Source organism: Mauremys mutica, chromosome 9, assembly GCF_020497125.1.
Source record: "Mauremys mutica isolate MM-2020 ecotype Southern chromosome 9, ASM2049712v1, whole genome shotgun sequence".
Lineage (NCBI taxonomy): Eukaryota > Metazoa > Chordata > Testudines > Geoemydidae > Mauremys > Mauremys mutica.
The window spans coordinates 45,444,102-45,464,415 of NC_059080.1; the positions used below are offsets into that span (position 1 = coordinate 45,444,102).

General features: G+C 54.0%; 1 protein-coding gene across 5 annotated transcripts in view; it reads left to right on the top strand.

Annotated features, from left to right (window-relative positions):
* The window catches only part of SHROOM4 (shroom family member 4), a 64,451-nt gene extending 44,345 nt beyond the window's left edge, over positions 1–20,106 (top strand). For 4 of the 5 annotated variants that reach the window (XM_045031512.1, XM_045031511.1, XM_045031513.1 and 1 more), the window contains 6 exons: positions 8,201–8,884; positions 10,411–10,541; positions 10,624–10,900; positions 14,107–14,278; positions 14,541–14,813; positions 15,652–20,106. In XM_045031512.1, coding sequence (XP_044887447.1) covers positions 8,201–8,884; positions 10,411–10,541; positions 10,624–10,900; positions 14,107–14,278; positions 14,541–14,813; positions 15,652–15,921 — 1,807 coding nt within the window. In that variant the 3' untranslated portion in view covers positions 15,922–20,106. The remainder of the gene's footprint in view (positions 1–8,200; positions 8,885–10,410; positions 10,542–10,623; positions 10,901–14,106; positions 14,279–14,540; positions 14,814–15,651) is intronic. The other variant, XM_045031514.1, reaches the window with a different exon arrangement.
* The last annotated feature ends 208 nt before the right edge of the window (positions 20,107–20,314 follow it).

The following is a 20,314-nucleotide window of genomic DNA, read 5'->3' on the forward strand; positions in this document are numbered from 1 at the left end:
GTACAGCTCTGGCTGTGGTGATTTGTGGTGAGCTTCCACCCATCAAGGAGGTGCCTGAAGTGCTGTTTCCAGGCAGATGAGCACCAGTAAATCCCCACACTGAGCACATGAAGGCTGCACAGCGGAGCAGGGAAACACTGCAGAAGTTGTCATCTCAGGCCAAGATTTTCAAAAGGGCAATCCACAATTTAGTCCCCCAGATCCTATCGAGGTGCCTGGGCCCAAATCCCCAGAGGTACTTAGGCCCCTAATTCCCATTGACATCAGTAGGAGTTAAGTACCAAAATATCTGTGAGGACCTGGGCCCTGAATAACAGCTGATTTTCAAGAGTGCAGAGCACCAATCTGCTCCGTTAGCCTGGGTTCTGAAGGGCCTCCCAGGTACATCTACAAGGCAGATGATAGACTGTAATCCAGAGAGGCTGGCTAAAATCAGCCCTGGTATTGAGGAATTAGATTGTCCTTAGGGATTTAGGAGCAGGAGTCCCACTGAAAGTCTTGTGAAGCTCCCAGCTTTGGTGCCGAACTCTGGAGGGGCTGAGGTTTAGGCATCTGTTGGTTAAAATCTTGTCCTAAATTTCCCAGATCTGATTTTGTTTTGGAAGCGAAATCCCAAATGCTCGGCAGGCACTGTGGACAGCCAAGATAAGACAAAGCAAACAGCCTGTCCTCTGCCCTGTGCCTCCCCCCACGCAGACCCCTCCCCCCACGCAGACCCTGCTAAGAGCCGAGGGCCAGGGCTGAGCCTTTCAAGTCATATTCAACAGTTTGAAAGTAATGATGAAACATGCCTGGTCAGCGCTGGCCGCCTTGCAACATTTCTCACACAGGCATGCCTTGGGGCCCCGCAGATCTGCCTTAGTTGAACACAAGCCACTGGGCTTGGTCCAGGGGAGCTGGCTAGAGATCTACAGGGGTCCGGCTAGGTGATCTGACAGGCCCTTTTGGCCCCTCCACACTGAGCTGTGTTTGGTGCGGTGTGACGGTGCTGCCCATGGGAGCCAGCTGAGGTCACCCAATTAGGGTGAACTGCAAACAAAACGGGGCAGACAAACCCCAGAAGCTGGTGGTTATTCCAATACTTAGATTTACCAAGCCAGCACAGAACAGCTTCTACAGTACCTCACTGGTTACTCAGAAGTTCAAACACCGCAGTTCCCTTTAAAGTGCCCAGCCTCAGGCCTCCAACCAGACACACACCTCAATATGATGATGATTACTGAAAATCTTCTCATCATATAAAAAAAAGGTTCTTCCAACCTCAAAGGGTCAGCCACACACCCAGGTCCAATTATAACTTAGATCTTACCCAAAATACACGCTATAGCCAATTCTTATTAACTAAGCTAAAATGTATTAAAGAGAGAGAGAGAGAGAGTTGGTTAAAAGATCAATATACATACAGACTTGAATTCAATTCTTGAGGTTCAGATACATAGTAGAGGTGAGCTTGCAGTTGCCAAAAGTCCTTTTAGCAATAGTCCATAGGTTATAATCCAATGTCCATATTCAGGGTGACTCCAGTCAGTGACTGGGGATCTCAATCCTTATGGCTTAAGGTTTCCCCTTCTTGAAATCCAAAGCAGATCTGAGATGAAGTAGGATCGTGTCCAGCAGCCTTTTGGCCTGAGAAAACAATAGGCTTAACCCCTTCTCGCAAACATCCTGGCAAGTAGCACAGGGTAATTTATCCATTAAACAGTTCAGATACAGGTTACTACAACCTTCAAAGAGACACATAGACAATAATACTATTTCACTCAAGTATCTTCCTAAATGTTAAAATTCCTTTTTTGATCTTTGAATCAAAGCCATAGGGATAGACAAGACTTGTTTGTTACATCACAAGACCTGTGCAAACATCTACCCTTCTACCTCTAACAATGCAGACTTGCATTTCAAAGCTCTATTCATTTACAGATCTTCCTAACAAGTCTCTAAAGTTCGCCCATGGGTCAGGTCCATCCAGGGCCGGCTCCAGACCCCAGCGCGGCAAGCACGCGCGTGGGGCGGCCCTTTCCCCCGGGGGTGGCAGGCTGGGCTGGCGGACCTGCCGCAGTCATGCCTGCGGGAGGTCCACCGGAGCCCCGGGGCGAACGGACCTCCCGCAGGCATGACTGCGGAGGGGGCGCTCGTCCCACGGCTCCAGTGGACCTCCCGCGGGCATGACTGCGGACGGTTCGCTGGTCCCGCGGCTCGACTGGACCTCCTGCAGCTGCGGACAGTTCGCAGATCCGGCGGCTCCGCTTGAGCCGCCGGACCTGCGAACCGTCCGCAGCTGTGGGAGGTCCAGCCGAGCCACGTGACCAGCGGACCCTCCGCAGTCATGCCCGCGGGAGGTCCGCGGCTCCGGGGCGCCTCCCGCGCATGACTGCTTGGGGCGGCCAAAAAGGTAGAGCCGCCCCTGGGTCCATCTGTGAGTTAATTAACTCTTTCTGGTCCTGTCACCTTTCAATGAGATATTACATTACACTCATAATGTCACATGCGGCACGTGGTGTGGTGGGTCAGTCCGTGCCCTGGGGTAGCCAGTGCTCTGTTGCATGCAGTGGACTAAGGAGAGGGGGGCAGGTTAGTGAGTGCATCTGATAGGTGGCCATGCCGTGGGTTTTGAATTAGACTGTAGGGAGGGGGGAGAGGTCTGGGCTGTGACTGGAGGCAAATGGTGAGGCGATGCAGCACATTCCCAGAGGCAGCATCAGCAGAGGAGCCTCAAAGGGCTAGGCAGGCTATCCAGGGAACAGGAGCCGCATGCCAGGCGAGTCCGCTGTGCTCTGGGGGCATCTCCGCTGGGCCTACTTTGCCCGAGATTTGGGCTGATACTCACACTAAGGCTGGTATTAGGGTGATACTGTTGTATTGGGAGAAAGTGCCTTGTTCAGGTACAGCTGTTCTGCTTCCCTGTGGAGCCAGCTGGTGTGGGGTAAGCACATTTACAGCTGTGACTGTGGGGCTGGGTTACTTAGGCAGAGAGGTATGTTGATGAGGCTTTCTGGGACACTGTAGAATTGTGCCACCTCCGCTTAGACAGCTCCTGTGCCGTTGAGGAGGAAGAAGGGCCCAGGGAAGTAGAGCAGTCAATGGGAGCAGAGGGAAACCTTCCCGTAGTTGGGACCCTCCTTCCAGATGGTGCTGGGGTTGCCTCTCGCACTGAGGTTGCCTCTCCGGGGGAGGGAACTACAGTTTCTAGGAAAAGGCAGGTGTTAGTAATGGGAGATTCGATTATTAGAAATATAGATAGCTGGGTCTGTGATGACCGGGAGAACCGTATGGTGACTTGCCTGCCTGGTGCGAAGGTTGCGGATCTCTCGAGGCATCTAGATAGACTTATGTGTAGTGCTGGGGAGGAGCCGGTGGTCGTGGTACATGTAGGTACCAATGACATAGGGAAGGGTAGGAGAGATGTCCTGGAAGCCAAATTTAGGCTGCTAGGGAAGAGACTGAAATCCAGGACCTCTATGGTGGCATTTTCAGAAATGCTCCCAGTTCCACGCGCAGGGCCAGGTAGGCAGGCAGAGCTTCAGAGTCTCAATGCGTGGATGAGACGATGGTGTAGAGAGGAGGGGTTCACGTTCATTAGGAACTGGGGAAACTTCTGGGATGGGAGGAGCCTATACAGGAGAGATGGGCTCCACCTAAACCAAAGTGGAACCAGACTGCTGGCACTAAACATTAAAAAGGTTGTAGAGCAGTTTTTAAACTAGGAGATGGGGGAAAGCCGACTGCTGCAGAGGAGCGTGTGGATCGGACACAGACTTCTCTTAGGGGAGAGTCTGATGATAGAGAATCTCCAGGTTATAGTCAGGAGCAGAGGAATGAGAAGTATAATGTAAGGGCCGGATCAGATGATAAACAGTCACATAAAAAAGAATCTGGCACATCAGAAAAAGGCAGGCTAATAAACAGGGACAAGTTTTTAAAGTGCTTGTACACAAATGCCAGAAGTCTAAATAATAAGATGGGTGAACTAGAGTGCCTTGTGATAAAGGAGGATATAGATATAATAGGCATCACAGAAACCTGGTGGACTGAGAGCAATCAATGGGACACAATCATTCCGGGGTACAAAATATATCGGAAGGACAGAACAGGCCGTGCAGGGGGAGGAGTGGCACTATATGTTAAAGAAAGTGTAGATTCAAATGAAGTAAAAATCTTAAGCGAATCCACAGGTTCCATAGAGTCTCTATGGATAGAAATTTCATGCTCTAGTAAAAATATAACAGTAGGGATCTATTATCGACCACCTGACCAGGACAGTAATAGTGATGATGAAATGCTAAGGGAAATTAGAGAGGCTATCAAAATTAAGAACCCAATAATAGTGGGGGATTTCAATTATCCCCATATTGACTGGGAACATTTCACTTCAGGACGAAATGCAGAGATAAAATTTCTCGATACTTTAAATGACTGCTTCATGGAGCAGCTGGTACGGGAACCCACAAGGGGAGAGGCAACTCTAGATTTAATCCTGAGTGGAGCGCAGGAGCTGGTCCAAGAGGTAACTGTAGCAGGACCGCTTGGAAATAGTGACCATAATACAATAGCATTCAACATCCCTGTGGTGGGAAGAACATCTCAACTGCCCAACACTGTGGCCTTTAATTTCAAAAGGGGGAACTATACAAAAATGAGAGGGTTAGTTAGACAAAAGTTAAAAGGTACAGTGACTAAAGTGAAATCCCTGCAAGTTGCGTGGGCCCTTTTTAAAGACACCATAATAGAGGCCCAACTTCAATGTATACCCCAAATTAAGAAAAACAGTAAAAGAACTAAAAAAGAGCCACCGTGGCTTAACAACCATGTAAAAGAAGCAGTGAGAGATAAAAAGACTTCCTTTAAAAAGTGGAAGTCAAATCCTAGTGAGGCAAATAGAAAGGAGCACAAACACTGCCAACTTAAGTGCAAGAGTGTAATAAGAAAAGCCAAAGAGGAGTTTGAAGAACGGCTAGCCAAAAACTCCAAAGGTAATAACAAAATGTTTTTTAAGTACATCAGAAGCAGGAAGCCTGCTAAACAACCAGTGGGGCCCCTTGACGATCAAAATTCAAAAGGAGCGCTTAAAGATGATAAAGTCATTGCGGAGAAATTAAATGGATTCTTTGCTTCAGTCTTCACGGCTGAGGATGTTAGGGAGATTCCCAAACCTGAGCTGGCTTTTGTAGGTGACAAATCTGAGGAACTGTCACAGATTGAAGTGTCACTAGAGGAGGTTTTGGAATTAATTGATAAACTCAACATTAACAAGTCACCGGGACCAGATGGCATTCACCCAAGAGTTCTGAAAGAACTCAAATGTGAAGTTGCGGAACTATTAACTAAGGTTTGTAACCTGTCCTTTAAATCGGCTTCGGTACCCAATGACTGGAAGTTAGCTAATGTAACGCCAATATTTAAAAAGGGCTCTAGGGGTGATCCCGGCAATTACAGACCGGTAAGTCTAACGTCGGTACCGGGCAAATTAGTTGAAACAATAGTAAAGAATAAAATTGTCAGACACATAGAAAAACATAAACTCTTGAGCAATAGTCAACATGGTTTCTGTAAAGGGAAATCGTGTCTTACTAATCTATTAGAGTTCTTTGAAGGGGTCAACAAACATGTGGACAAGGAGGATCCGGTGGACATAGTGTACTTAGATTTCCAGAAAGCCTTTGACAAGGTCCCTCACCAAAGGCTCTTACGTAAATTAAGCTGTCATGGGATAAAAAGAAAGGTCCTTTCATGGATTGAGAACTGGTTAAAGGACAGGGAACAAAGGGTAGGAATTAATGGTAAATTCTCAGAATGGAGAGGGGTAACAAGTGGTGTTCCCCAATGGTCAGTCCTAGGACCAATCCTATTCAATTTATTCATAAATGATCTGGAGAAAGGGGTAAACAGTGAGGTGGCAAAGTTTGCAGATGATACTAAACTGCTCAAGATAGTTAAGACAAAAGCAGATTGTGAAGAACTTCAAAAAGATCTCAGAAAACTAAGTGATTGGGCAACAAAATGGCAAATGAAATTTAATGTGGATAAATGTAAAGTAATGCACATTGGAAAAAATAACCCCAACTATACATACAACATGATGGGGGCTAATTTAGCTACAACGAGTCAGGAAAAGATCTTGGAGTTATCGTGGATAGTTCTCTGAAGATGTCCACGCAGTGTGCAGAGGCGGTCAAAAAAGCAAACAGGATGTTAGGAATCATTAAAAAGGGGATAGAGAATAAGACTGAGAATATATTATTGCCCTTATATAAATCCATGGTACGCCCACATCTCGAATACTGTGTACAGATGTGGTCTCCTCACCTCAAAAAAGATATTCTAGCACTAGAAAAGGTTCAGAAAAGAGCAACTAAAATGATTAGGGGTTTAGAGAGGGTCCCATATGAGGAAAGATTAAAGAGGCTAGGACTCTTCAGTTTGGAAAAGAGAAGACTAAGGGGGACATGATAGAGGTATATAAAATCATGAGTGATGTTGAGAAAGTGGATAAGGAAAAGTTATTTACTTATTCCCATAATACAAGAACTAGGGGTCACCAAATGAAATTAATAGGCAGCAGGTTTAAAACAAATAAAAGGAAGTTCTTCTTCACGCAGCGCACAGTCAACTTGTGGAACTCCTTACCTGAGAAGGTTGTGAAGGCTAGGACTATAACAATGTTTAAAAGGGGACTGGATAAATTCATGGTGGCTAAGTCCATAAATGGCTATTAGCCAGGATGGGTAAGAATGGTGTCCCTAGCCTCTGTTCGTCAGAGGATGGAGATGGATGGCAGGAGAGAGATCACTTGATCATTGCCTGTTAGGTTCACTCCCTCAGGGGCACCTGGCATTGGCCACTGTCGGTAGACAGATACTGGGCTAGATGGACCTCTGGTCTGACCCGGTACGGCCATTCTTATGTTCTTATGAATCGGTAAGGTTTGTGTGTGGCCCAGGCCTCAGTGGGGAAGATGGCTGGGGTGAGGATACCAGGCTGCCTGACAGAGGAGACCAGCAGAGGAGTTCAGAGTCCCTTTGCCTCTCCATTTCTAGGCTTTTCCAGGTGTGTCCCACTGGTGTCCCCTCCTTGCTGCATTCCCGGGCTTGCCGCTAGCTTTCCTGGAAGGGTTAGTTTTTTCCTCTCTCCAGCTCTGCCTGCTTGTAGCTGAGAACTACGTCTCCATGTGCCCCAGCAAAGCAGGTGTTTGATCTGGCTCCAGCTGGGGGTTGAAGGGCGTTAGTGCCAGACGCCCATTGACAGGGCCCCTCCAGAAGCCCAGCCAAAGCACGCTAGAGAGTGGGGCTGGCTCTTGTATGTTACGCTGCATGGTCAGCGTGCCTCTCTGAAATGGGCCCGCTCTCTGCCTTGTCCGGTCAGGAATTTCCTAAGGCTGGTCCGAGCCCTGGTGATCTCAGCCCCGACCCTCGGGGATTCCCTGCCCCTAGCGTTCATTTTGAACTTGCCCCTCATTCCAAGAACTTGCCCCTGTTCCCAAGGCAGCCGGCAGGATGCAGCAGGGCAGTTCCAGAGGAAACAAGCCAGTTATTTTAGCAGCTCCCAGGCAAGCAGGGAATGGAGCAGAAGGTGGAGGAGGGCCCGGAGAGATGCTGTCACCACTCTGTGCTGAGAGGAGGGTCTGGCAGTAGCTAGAATGTGGGATTGAGGCATGGCCAGGGGAGCAGGGACTGTCCAGTCTCAGTCCTTGGGAGCTGGGAACATGACATGCTGCGCAGAGATGCTGAGAATTGCGTGTCTAGCCCTCCATGGAAGGATTTTCCATGGGGGGGGTATCATAGGGATCATCGTCAGCACGGCGGGAGGGGAGGCAGAGGAACTGCTCAGTGGTGGGGGTCTAGGACTCTGGAAATCCAAGCTCAGCTCCTTTCCCCATCCATGCCGTGGGGAGAACATTTCCCCCTTCCCCCCCGCCCAGGGGCATGAGATGGCCATTCCATTGCAGATGGGGGGGGGGCCCAGACACTATGGGTGGAGTCGGATAAGTACCTTAGCGAGCGGCCAGGACTCTGGGCACTGGCTGCCTGGGGCTGGAAACTGCCCCAGGGCTGGGCTTGCCACAGCAGCGGGGAGTTGGCCCATAGAGAAGGGGTTTCTCTCTGACCCCTGGCTGCTGGCTCCTGTGGCTGTCCTCAGGCCAAGCAGGAAGCGGGCTGGGATTGAATGGGTTTCGGGGGCATCTGCCCCCCAATGTTTTCCCCAGCAAGCTGGCACACTACGAGATTGGCTTCCAGAGGGAGGGTCCCTTCCGGCCCTGCTTGGAGAGCTCTGAGCAGACGTGGCCTCCTTGCTACCGGGCCGCGTCCTCTCTCGACCTCTCTTGGGATTGCGAGCGGCACGCGCCAGAGAGCCCCAGCGAGCCACTCCATCACCCGCTCCGGGGCAGGGCCTTCTCCGAGAGCCACCTCAACATGGAGCCTCCCAGCACCCGGGGCCAGGAGATGAGAGGTGCCCTCTTAGCCAAGCTAGATGAGATCCACCCGATGCCTCCATGTCTGGCCAGAAAGAGAGGGCCGCCTCCTCCCCGGCCCCCGCCTCCTAACTGGGAGAAGTACAGAACTCGCCGGGCCTCCCACCACCACCTGTACCCACTGGAGCCCACCGGGCCCGGCTCAGCATTGTTGGCGGTGCCCCTGGAACAGCCTCACCACCAAGGCGGTGGCAGCGTGGAGACCGCAAGGCAGCGCTCCCAGAGCCTTCCCCTGGACAAGCTCCCTGGGGACTCGGTCAAGCCTGTGGCCATCTCACAGTCTCGAATGCCTGGCAACCTCCCTCAGGAATCCCTGGACACTGGGCACCTGCCAGAGCAGGGGAGCAACCACTACTACTGCCATGTCTCGCCTCGGGAGCCACTGGCACTGGACATGGGCACCAGGGACATTCCCAGGCAAGTACCCCTGGTCCCCCCAGTTCCGATGGCATGGCCCATGGCCCTGTCACCACCCTCTTACCCAGTGGTGGGGCCCACAGCCCCACTTCCCCCTTGCCCCGATGGTGGGGCCCATAGCCCCGTCACTGCCCCCTTGCCCCTGAGGGGCCTCACTCACATCAGTACCATGATCTGTTCCCTCTCAAGACTGCCGCTGGTATCCCGGGTATTGTAATGGGCTCCTGGCATGCATCCTGTTCTGAGCCTATGTCAGGAGGGCTGTACCCCACTCTCTGCTGAGGAGAAACCCCATCCTCGCTGGGAGTTGCTGGCTGGGGGGCTGTGCCAAGGGCTGGAGTGCTTTGGTGGGCATTGGCCACATGTAAGGCAGGCTGCTGAGCTGGCAAGGCCTTGCACCATCCACCACCCCTGAGGTCAAGCGAGCAAGAGACCAATGGCCCTTGGGGCCATCTTAGGCGCTTCTGTGGGGTCACTCCGTGCAGCTCGGGGGCTGAGCTCAGCACCAGCACACACACACACCTCCAGCGCAGGAGCCAGGCTGGCATCCCTGCCGTGCTTGGCAGCAGGTTGGCTGACCAGGACAGGCTTGTCCCTGGGATGCTGATTCCCACAGCACCAGAGGCAAGTAGGGACTGAGGAACGGCCCCCCCTTCACCCACCCCCATTTGGCTCTCATGTCTCTTACCGTGTGTGTGTGGGAGGGGGGTTTCCCTTTCCCATGAGCGCTGTCTCTTTGGGGCAGCTTTGGACTGACTGTTCGTCCTGCCGATTCCCTGGCCCATGGCCTATCATGGCTCACAAGAGCCCGGAGCAAAGAGCTGTTGGCTCAGGCTGTCCATGTCCAGAGGTGGGTGGATCCCCTGCTGGATCCAGTCTGGTGGCAGGGGTGCCCGGAAAGACCAGAGAAGAAGGGCCAGGCCCTGGGGTGTGTTTTCCTCTGCTTGTTTGGTATTTCAGCAGTAATGAGCGTGGCCCTCCCCATCTCTGTGGGAGGGGTCCTTGGGAGTGTCTCAGCCCCCCACCGAAGGGGCGCATGTTGGACCTTTAGCTCTGAGATCCCTTCTCCCAAGTGCATGTTGGAAGTCTGAGTCCAAGGGGCTCTTTAACCAAAAATCCCAGCAAGGTGTGTCAAGCTAAATGTCACATCTGCCTGGTCCCCATGGCCCTGGATGCTGGCAGGGGAGGGTGGAACCTGACTGGGATGGGCTGAGCTCGCAGGGAGAAATGCTCCCCTCTGCCTCCCCTGACATTGACCGAACCCTCTGAAAGCCAGGCCGGGTGCGATTGCCTTTTTGCCCCCCACGAACGTGCTGTGATCCAGCACACACTCTTTTCAAGCTTGTGGCAAAGCCCCTGAGCCAAGGCTGCTCCCAGAGTCCAGTGGCCCGGAGTTGCCCCCTGAGGTAGGGGGGTTCCAGCTTCCTAGGGGGTGTCCCTCAGTACCCCAAGGGCTGGAGGCTCTGGGTGCTGCTACACTACTTAGGCTCCCTACTAACACCTTTCCTCTGGGATTGTGTTTACAGGCCAGATGGGCTCTCAGAAGTGGTGGTGAAGGAGACGCCGCGGTGGGATACGGGCAGGTCTGTAAAGGATGAACAATACCAAGTGATTAGCTGGGGCCAGGAGCGCCTGCGGCCCAGCCCCCCCTGCCTGGGTGAGTGGTACTTCCCTGTGAATTCCCGTGGCATGGGCCCATGTGGCAGACATGGCCGCTCACTCCCTGCCTCCTCTTGCAGCCCCCGAGCAGGTGGAGTTGGCCCAGGAGAGCGCAGAGGTGGAGAGCTGCCGGCTGGGCAGGCAGCCGCCCTGCCGCATGACCTCAGAGGAACTGATGCGAGACGTGGCGGGCAGGGATCGCTCCCTGGCAGGTGTGCTGAGCCCAGCCTCTAGCATGGTGACAGCCGCCGAGGTCATGGGAGAGCTCTTCTCAGCGGGGGACCGCCACTCGTGGAAGGACCATTACCAGCAGGACTGGCGGCTGGAGAAGCAGAGTGAGGTTGAGGCTCAGGAAAGGTAGGAGGCATCTTGGCTTTTCCTGGGTGGGGCCGGATTTTGATGTGTAAATAGCTCGTGGGTGCTGGTGCTGGTCCCCATGCACCAGCCCCCATTGGGGGTGTCGCATGTTCTGTGCACGGCCCCGAGCAATCACAGCATCTTCCCTCCTGCTGGGTTTTGTCCCGCAGTTGCCCATTTCCCTGTGTCCCCAGCCAAGCAGCCCCTGGGCTTGCTGAACATTGCAGGGTCACCTCTGCACTGTTTCAGCTGCAGGTCATTCCATGTGGACTTGGGGACAGGGGGTCGCTCCAGTGCGCCCATAGTGGGGTGCCAATGGCATGGGGGCACTGCAGGGTGAATTTCACACCTGCTCCCAGGGCTCAGGCAGCCAGCAGGTGCTAGGCTGGGCCCTGTGGGGGCAGAGACAGGGACGGCTGCGGGGCCTGGGCACAGGCAGCTATCAGGTGCTGGGCTGGACCCTGCAGGGGCAGAGACAGGGATGGGCATGGGGCCTGGGCACAGGCAGCTATCAGCGCTTTGCTGCTGCTCTGTCACAGGAGGCAGAACAGGAAGAAAGTGCCGTCTCTGTGCTGGCGCCCACCTGCACCATGTGGCACCAGAAGAGCCTGCTGGGGGTCTGGCCAGGTCCAGCTCCTGCTCTCCTGAGGCTGCTTAGCAAACCCATGGGCTGTCACTGGCATCTCAGCCCCTAATGTCTAACTGTCTCCGTCCATCTGGCAAAATGCAGCTTCTGTCCCCAAGCTGGAGCCGAGGGATTGGGGGATCTGGTGCCCTGAGACTGCATGTTTAGGGTTCAAAGAGCCTAGTGGAGTTAGCAGCCATTGGGATTCAGGTGCAGATTCCTCCATGTCCCCAGGGCCGCCCAGAGTGGGGGGCAAGTGGGGCAATTTGCCCCGGGCTCTGCAGGGGCCCCCAAGAGAAGGGCTGAGGCTCCTGCCCTGGCCCGACCCCACCCCTCTCCCGGAGCCTCAGCACATCCAGGAGCTTCCCTGAACAGCTGCAGTGTGTCTCCGGCGGGGCCTGAGCTCCGCCCCGCTCAGAGCCACATGATAAGGGGGCGGGGCTGGGAGCTCAGGCCCCACTGGAACTCGCAGCCCTGCCCCCTTACCACGAGGCTCTGAGAGGGGAGGAGCTCGGGCCCCACTGGAGCCACGCTGCATCGCTGTTCAGGGACGCTCCTGGATACGACGCGCTGAGGCTCCGGGTGATAGGGGGAGCCGGGGGTAAAAGGCTGGGGCCGGGGCCAGGGAGGTTGGATAAGGGGCAGGGAGTCCCGGGGACAGGGAGGGGGCAGAGGTTGGGGGGGCAGTCAGGGGACAGGGAACGGGGGGGTTGGATTGTGGGCATTCCGGGGGTCTGTCAGGACTCAGCGGCGGGGTGGATGAGGGGACAAGGAGCAGGATGGGTCAGGGACTCTGAGGGGGGCGGGCAGGCGAGGGGCAGGAAGTGGGTGGGGGTCGGATAGGGGGCAGGGCCAGGCTGTCTGGGAGGCACAGCCTTCCCTGCCCTAAAGCTCATTCAGCAGTTTGAGGCTTGCAGAAGAGACAAGCTGTTAGCTTTTCCATTAGGGCTACCATCCCTTTCACTTCTCAAATGCCAAATTATAGTTTATATTTAATTTCAGTGCCATAGGGAGATTCATGTCAGGGGAGGGTAACTTCATTTAAAATTAGCCACTGGGAGAGGGATCACATGAGAAGAGCAATATCCTACACCACCTACCTCTTTCTCAACCCTACCAAGGGAGACACCCCGTCCCCTGCATTCCCCAAGGCTCCAGAGGGGTTAATTCAGTATTTCTCAAACTTTTGTCCTGGTGACCCTTTCACATAGCAAACCTCTGAGTGAGACACCCCCCACCCCCTTATAAATTGAAAACACTTTTTAAAATATATTTAACACTATTATAAATGCTGGAGGCAAAGCGGGGTTTGAGGTGGAGGCTGACAGCTCGGGACCCCCAGTAATAATCTCGTGACCCCCTGAGGGGTCCCGACCCCCAGTTTGAGAACCCCTGGGTTAATTTAATTTTAGCACCTTGTGTCCATTCACATGCATGTGCTATTTTGAGCATTTCAGTTTTCACAACATAGGCTCATCCCAGATTCTGGAACAAGCTCAAATGCTCAGTTCGTGGAGTATGTACATAGTCTATACTAAAGACAAACCCACAGTAACCGTCCTCAGTTTGTGAGGGACCCCATGGAGCCAGTCTCTAGGAAACAGATAAATGCATGGAGGTTAAGTCCATTAATGGCTAGTAGCCAGGATGGGTAAGGAATGGTGTCCCTAGCCTCTGTTTGTCAGAGGGTGGAGATGGATGGCAGGAGAGAGATCACTTGATCATTACCTGTTAGGTTCACTCCCTCTGAGGCACTTGGCCATTGTCGGTAGACAGGATGCTGGGCTGGATGGACCTTTGGTTTGACCCAGTATGGCTGTTCTTATGTTCTAAGCTAAATGAACCCAAAGTTATGGAGACAGATATTAGTCAAGGAAGCCAGCAGAGTATCAGAAACCTGGAAGAATCTCTGACTGGATGGGCTCAGGTGTTTGGTCACAAGCTGAGGTGGTTCAAAAGTTTTCGATTTTTTTTTAAGCAGAATTTTTTTTATTGTTTCTTTAAACAATCAAACACAGAAAGCAGCAAATATTTGGCCACACACTTCTGAAACCCCAAACCATATTCAGGTTTTGGAAGACTAATTTCAGCTTTTCAATTGAAAAAACACACAACAAATTTTGAAGGGAAGCAGACATTGTCCGTGATTTTTTTTCTGCTTTTTAAAAACCCCTAGTTTTTGATCCAAAAAAAGTTTTGATGGAAAATATTTGTCCAACCCTTTTAATGAGCTTTAGTGCCTTTTAGCACTAGCTGATGCTGAGAACCAGTGATAACTTCTTTACAAGGTTTCTTAAAACTGGGTTTGTGCCGAGATGCTGAAGGTTTATTTTTCCCAGGGCCACCCGTGGCGGGGGCGGCAAGTGGGGCAATTTGCCCGGGCCCTGCAGGGGCCCCCATGAGAATATAGTATTGCAATTTTTTTTATGGAAGGGGCCCCTGAAATTGCTTTGCCCCAGGCCCCCTGAATCCTCTGAGCGGCCCTGCATGTCCCTGCCAGTAACTTCCCCACTCTGCACCTGGAAGCTCAGCTTCCCTCCACTCTGGGCTGTGTCCGACCCCGTGTGCTGTATGTGTGCAGGGAGGAGTTCCAGCGCATCTCCCCTCCCCTGGGGGGCGCCGTCAGCCCCACCTCCTACTCTGCCTATTACAACACCTCGGCGGGCAAAGCTGAGCTGCTTAACAAGATGAAGGAGCTGCCGGAGGGGACCTCAGAGGAGGAGGAGGTGGATCACGAGCTAGCACAGAAGAAGGTAAAGTTGGGCAGAGGTTATGGGGATTGTGCACTGTCTCTAGGACCTGATATTGCCAGGGATAGAACCCAGGAGTCCTGACTCTCGGGCTCCCCGGCTCTAACCACCAGCCCCTACATCCCTCCTAGAGCCAGGGATAGAACCCAGGAGTCCTGACTCCCAGGTTCCCCTGCTCCACCTCTCATGAACATGGCACCTGACATGACCCCTGGGTTTTAATCCCCTCTCTCGCCCCCTGCCCCACCTTTCTCTCCCTCTGCAGGCGCAGCTCATCGAGAGCATCAGCAGGAAGCTGGCGGTGCTGCAGGAGGCGCAGCGGGGCCTCCAGGAGGACATCAACGCCAATGCAGCACTGGGGGAGGAGGTGGAGTGCCAGGTGAAGGGCGTCTGCAAACCCAATGAATTTGACAAGTTCCGCCTCTTCATCGGAGACCTGGACAAGGTGGTGAATCTGCTGCTGTCACTGTCGGGGCGGCTGGCCCGGGTGGAGAATGCCCTCAACAGCCTGGACCATGTGGCCACCGAGGATGAGAAGGTATGTGGGGGGATGCTCTGGGGAGAGGCACAATCCTCTGTATTGGTATGCACGTGCCAGCTCGTCCACATCACCCCCTTAGCCTGGGCACCAGGACAGTGGGTCACAAGTAGCAACAAAGGTCTGATCCTACAGGATCCCCAGGAATCTGTCCTCCTCCACCCTCTTAGCTGACATGCAGGCACCTCTGGAGTAGGGCATTTAATAATGCACAGCAACGTTCTATAGGCAGAAGTGGGGCAGAATCCTCTGTTCAGCTGACCTGCAGGATGAATTTCTGGAGCAGATTGTGGTTACCCAGGTTAGAGTGTGGCTGGAACACCAGGGCTACGGGTCAAGATTTAGCAGTGCTTTGACCCCAATGCTGCATTAGCAAAGCACAGGTCAACCAGGTGCTCTGTCTCTGTTTAGGAGGGGCTGTGGCTCAGGAGTGGGGGTATCGGCAGAGCTGGTGGGGGGTGGAAATTCAGGGCTGGGGTAGTTGGGGACTGTGGGTTGAAACAGACACTGAAGTGTGTGGAGGGGAAGCTTCCCCAGCTTTCTGTGCTGTCTCCCCCCACATCCAGTTTCGTCCGATATTTTTAAATTAATTATGTGGCCTGGGCACTGCCCTGTTGTATTGGGGGGGGGGGGGGGGAGGAAAGGGTGTCTCTCACTCGGGCACTGCCCTGTTGTGTCTGTGTGTGGGGAAGGGTGTCTCACCCAGGCTATTCCCTGTTCTGTATGTTGGGGGATGTCTCACCTGGGCACTGCTCTGATGGGGGCGGGGGGTCTCACCCCCCAAGTCCGTGGTGGGTCTGCCATGTGCATTCACTGCTCCTCGCTCTGCCTCCCACAGCTGGCGCTGCTGGAGAAGAAGCGTCAGCTGACAGAGCAGTTGGAGGATGCCAAGGATCTGAAGGAGCATGTGGACCGGCGAGAGAGGGCCGTGTTCGGCACCATATCACACTCCCTGCCAGCCGAGCAGCTCCAGGACTACCAGCACTTTGTCAAGATGAAGTCAGCCCTCATCATTGAGCAGCGGGAGCTGGAGGAGAAGATCAAGCTGGGGGAGGAGCAGCTCAGGTGTCTCAGGGAGAGCCTCCTGCTTGGGCCCAGAGATTATTAGCGCCAGCGCTACCCTCCTGGTGGCTATGTGGCCACAGTCTCCTCCACAGTGGTGTGGCCTAGAGCTGACAGCCACGGCCTTCTCACGGGCTGCTGCTGGAGGACCCTGGAGCAGAGAGGGGTGTGTGGGAGCGTCCCGCCACCCCCCACGGCCTCCCAGCTGGTGACCCAAGCGAATGGTGCCAGTGCGTGTCGTTCTCCTCCCTCCCCACTGATGCACTGATTCAGTGGGAGCCCATCACGTGCCTTCCAGCTGGCAAGATCCAGCAGGGCACTGGCACAAAAGGGGGGTTCAGCCCTTCCCAGGGTGCCACAGCCTGAAGCCCCAAAGAGGGGGAGGCTGCACTAGCTATCTCCTCTAGCACCGACCTGCTGTGGGCCGGGCCACCAAAGCCAAGCAAACAGCGCTCCGGGTGGGAGGGGCTCTGCTAGAGAGTGGGCCGGGATTTCTGGAGCTGAACTGGAAGCCAGAGGAAACTGGACTCTTCAGCATGCCAAAGGGGATGTTGCTTTCGCTTCCCCAGCCCTTGCCAAGGTTTGCAGCAGGTTCTACAGCCAGCCGGGAGAGCCCCACAGCTGGCCCCCGCTGCTGCCTGCCCAAAGATCTCCCTCTCCCTTGTGCGGTGCCAGGGTAGGGCAGAGGGCATTGCTGCCCCACTGCCATGACCCCAGGTAGCATGACCAAAGAGGATCTCACACCAGTGCCTTATCCGTGTGTGTGTGTGTGTGAGATCCCTGCGAATGTTATTTATTTTTGTATTTTTAAGTTGCTTTTTTCCTATGGAGGAGCCTTGTGGGAAGGGAGAGGGGCATGCGGGAAGGGGGAGGAGCACATGTGGTGGGGGAGGAGCCAGGGACCTTAGCCCCAGGGAGAGCCTGTCCCCAACACCAACTTTCTGCCCAGCCCTGGCTTTGGGCCAAGGCGCTAGGACTGTACGTTCCACCCAAAGCAGGGCCTGGAACCAACAGCCCCCAAGGGACAGGGAATGGGATGAGCCCCTGGCCCTCTGGCTGGCTGCCAAGCTGTCTGGCTCTTCCTCAGCCCTCGCTGTTTTGGGTATGAGGGGGACGGGGGGCTCTGAACATCTCTCACTTCCTGCCAGGTTCAAGATATTAACTGAAACCTCCCCCTCCTGCAGCCAAGGTCAGCATCCAGGGTCCTCCTGCAGCCAAGGCCAGCTCCTTCACCAGCTCCACACCAGGAGTGGGCACTTCCCCCCCCCCCCACCCCCAGTGCAGGCCCCTCGCCCAGGGTTTAGCTGGGGAGGCACTGCCCCCCACCCCCAGTGCAGGCCCCTCGCCCAGGGTTTAGCTGGGGAGGCACTGCCCCCCACCCCCAGTGCGGGCCCCTCCCCTGAGGTACAGCTGAGGGGCACTGCCCCCCTGTGCAGGCCCCTTGCCTATAGTTTGTTCTGAGTCCATTCTAGGAGGATCCAAAAACCCAGGCCAGGGTCACCTGGTTTTGGGCTCACATCCAGATTCTACTGCAGTTGCGGCTCATCCCCAGCTGTTGCCATGTGGGGCAGTGGCTGGGGCATGGGAATGGAAGCCCAGGACTCTTGGGTTCTCTTCCCGTCTCACCCACTGATTGTGTGTGACTATATGCACTTCCCTGTCTGTGTCTCCCTCATGCCTGCTGTACGATGGGGTAATGCCACCTGGGCATCTTGGCAAGGAGCTGGGAGCTCTGTGCAGAAACCCCATCCCCCAGACTGTCCTGTCTCTGATAAGCTCAGACACCTGGTGCCAAATGGCCACCTGCCCTGGCTTTTAGGTCCCAGCATCCACCTTGCCCTGGGGCATGTGGGGTCTGGAGACTCATCTGTTTGTCCATGGGGCAGCTTTAGGCGCCTGTGGCCAGTGGCTTTGGTGCGTGATAGGAGGGTCCAGGCCCTGCTGTCACACCTGCTCACACTAGGGCACTGACTCTCCTTTGCCACCCTCGCCACTTGTCCCATCTGCACCTGCCCTGCTCCTGTCTCCATGGCAGAAGCCTCCCAGTGCTCTTGCACAGTGCAGGTTGGTGCAGGTGTGGCACTGCTTTGCCACCCCCTCCCCCCCCCAAGCTCTGGACCCTATGTCACCACCATGCCTATCCAGGTGGCATCTGCTCCCCTTGTCCAATTGCAGGGGGATCGTGGAGTGGAGTTCCGTGCCCTAGTGAAATGGGTTCTGGAGCATGCCCCCCTCTCAGTGTGTGATTGCTGATGCAATGTGCTGCTGCAGATCCTACAGGCGTCCCAGTTGGATACCCCCTTGTCTTGCTGGTTGCCAGTCTCCATAGAAGCTGCTCTGGCCGTCCAGCATACCTTATAAACACATCATATCACATGAGCAAGTAGCTCAGGGATGAGAGACAGCAGGAGAAAGCACTAACCGAGGAACCTCTCTGTGTCTGGGCATCTAGTGTGGCCCAAGCAGCCAGATCCCAGTCTGTCCCGGGTGCAAACCCTGTGCCATTGTTCTGGGATTTACCTCCCTGAGAACTGCACCTGGACTATAGCTATAGAGACACGGTGGCACCCTATAGTTCTGTAGAAGCAGGTTCAGGCTGGGATTTCCTGGCATTAAGGACTTGAGCTGGTCTGTTCCTCCCAGCCCCCCCACTCCAGCACTTCTGGTCGTAAAGTGTTAATCACTTCTTCTAACACACATGGCTTCTAAAGTAACCAAAGGAATTTGCTGGGGACCTGCCACAAATTCTCAGCCCCCAACATCCTCTTCCTCTCCATTGTGTTTGGAACAATAGTCTAAACCCATTAGCTGCTTAACTCTCTCAGTGCTGTGCTGGGCATGGCCCACGTCTGGGCTCAGAGCCCCTGCCCTGCTATCTGTGACGCTAGCCAGCCTAGGCTATTACTACAGAGAGGAGGCTGGTGCTACCTCCCAGCTGGCTCCTGGCAGGCCGGGCAGAGCCCTTGGGAACACTCTCTTTCTGACAGGTCAGAGGGACTGTCCCTCCCCTAGGAGCTGAGTAGGAACCTGACCAGTGGGCTGCCTCTCCCACTAGTAGCCCCTGGGGTAGATCCCTGCTGTAGCTCTGCAGCTGGGGAGTGGGGATGTTCCCAGAACACCAGGGATGCCAGCCCTGCTGCAAATGCTAGTGTGGGGTTGGAGCTGGGTGGGGTACAGGAGGAGCTCTCTGGAGACAGGAGCATGACAGCACTTGTTGCCATGGGCAGGAGCTGTGCTAGGCAGAGCCCATGCAGGGGGCACAGCTCTTCATTCACCATGGGTCAGAGAAAAGTGCAAGGGTCTGGCCACAGCTTTGGGCAGCTGCTGGTCGGAGGACATGGAGCTAAACTGGGAGACAGCTTGGTCCTGCCTATATTCTGATCCGAGAGTGTGAGGGAACCCCTATTTCCAGTGCCCCACCTCCCTGCCCGATGCATTCCCAGCCTCTTCCTGGCATGGTGCCTTCCAGGGAGGTTGGGATAGGCCGATGCATGTTGTGTGCCCAATGGGACCACACAGATCAGGGCTCGGTACTACCGGAGAGGTGCTGAGCCCTCATTGCACTAGGGGTTATGGGTGCTCTATGGCCAAGGGGGATCAGGCCCCACGTCAGAGCAGGACCAGACTAGTGCCTTTCCCTTCCCACTCAGCTGTAGGGCATGCAGTGGGCAGCTAGCTGTAGCCAGACACCCTGTCACGTGCCATTCCTCATGTGATCATGCACCCAGTGAGATACCTCACCCCTGAGCCAGGAGTGGGCCAGGGACAGGCATAAAAACAAAGACATACATTGAAAATAACCTAACCCCTTGTCGATACAAAAATAGCACTTAAAAAGGGATGGGTCATTTGCTTATGACTCATCTGGGTCACACTCTTTCTAAGGGGAAGTTTTTGAGCTAGCAATTCGGGGGGGAATAGCTAAAACACTAAACTCTTCTAATGCTCCTTAACACTAACTGCAACTACGCTAAACTTTTGACATTCTCCACCCAGGAAGAGACTGTAGCAAGGGCAGGATGTTTCCAATGTGCTCATGGCAGTAAGAGCCAACCCTGCAATAGTCTCTCTTGCATCCAGTACTAAACCCTTGAAAAGAAATTCGATATAAGCTTTTTGCTGAATTTGCACGTGCATCTTTTCCAATCAAGCCTTGGAACCTGAATAAAACTGGCTGTAGCCAAAGAGGAAATAGCTGCTTTAGAAAAATAAACAACTGATTTGCAAATAATTCAGATTGAGTAATTACAATGTTATGTGAAAATGCAGCAAAGGGAGCTCAGCGTTTTAGTGCAGGGTATCCTGTTGCCTCCAGGAGGTGATTAGAGCCATGGGATGAGAAAAGACTCCTAAAATAATACAGGAATATTGAACTGGAAATCCCATTGTTTCCATGCTGGGCTCTGGATTTCTGATGTGAATCAAATTCCTGGAATCCT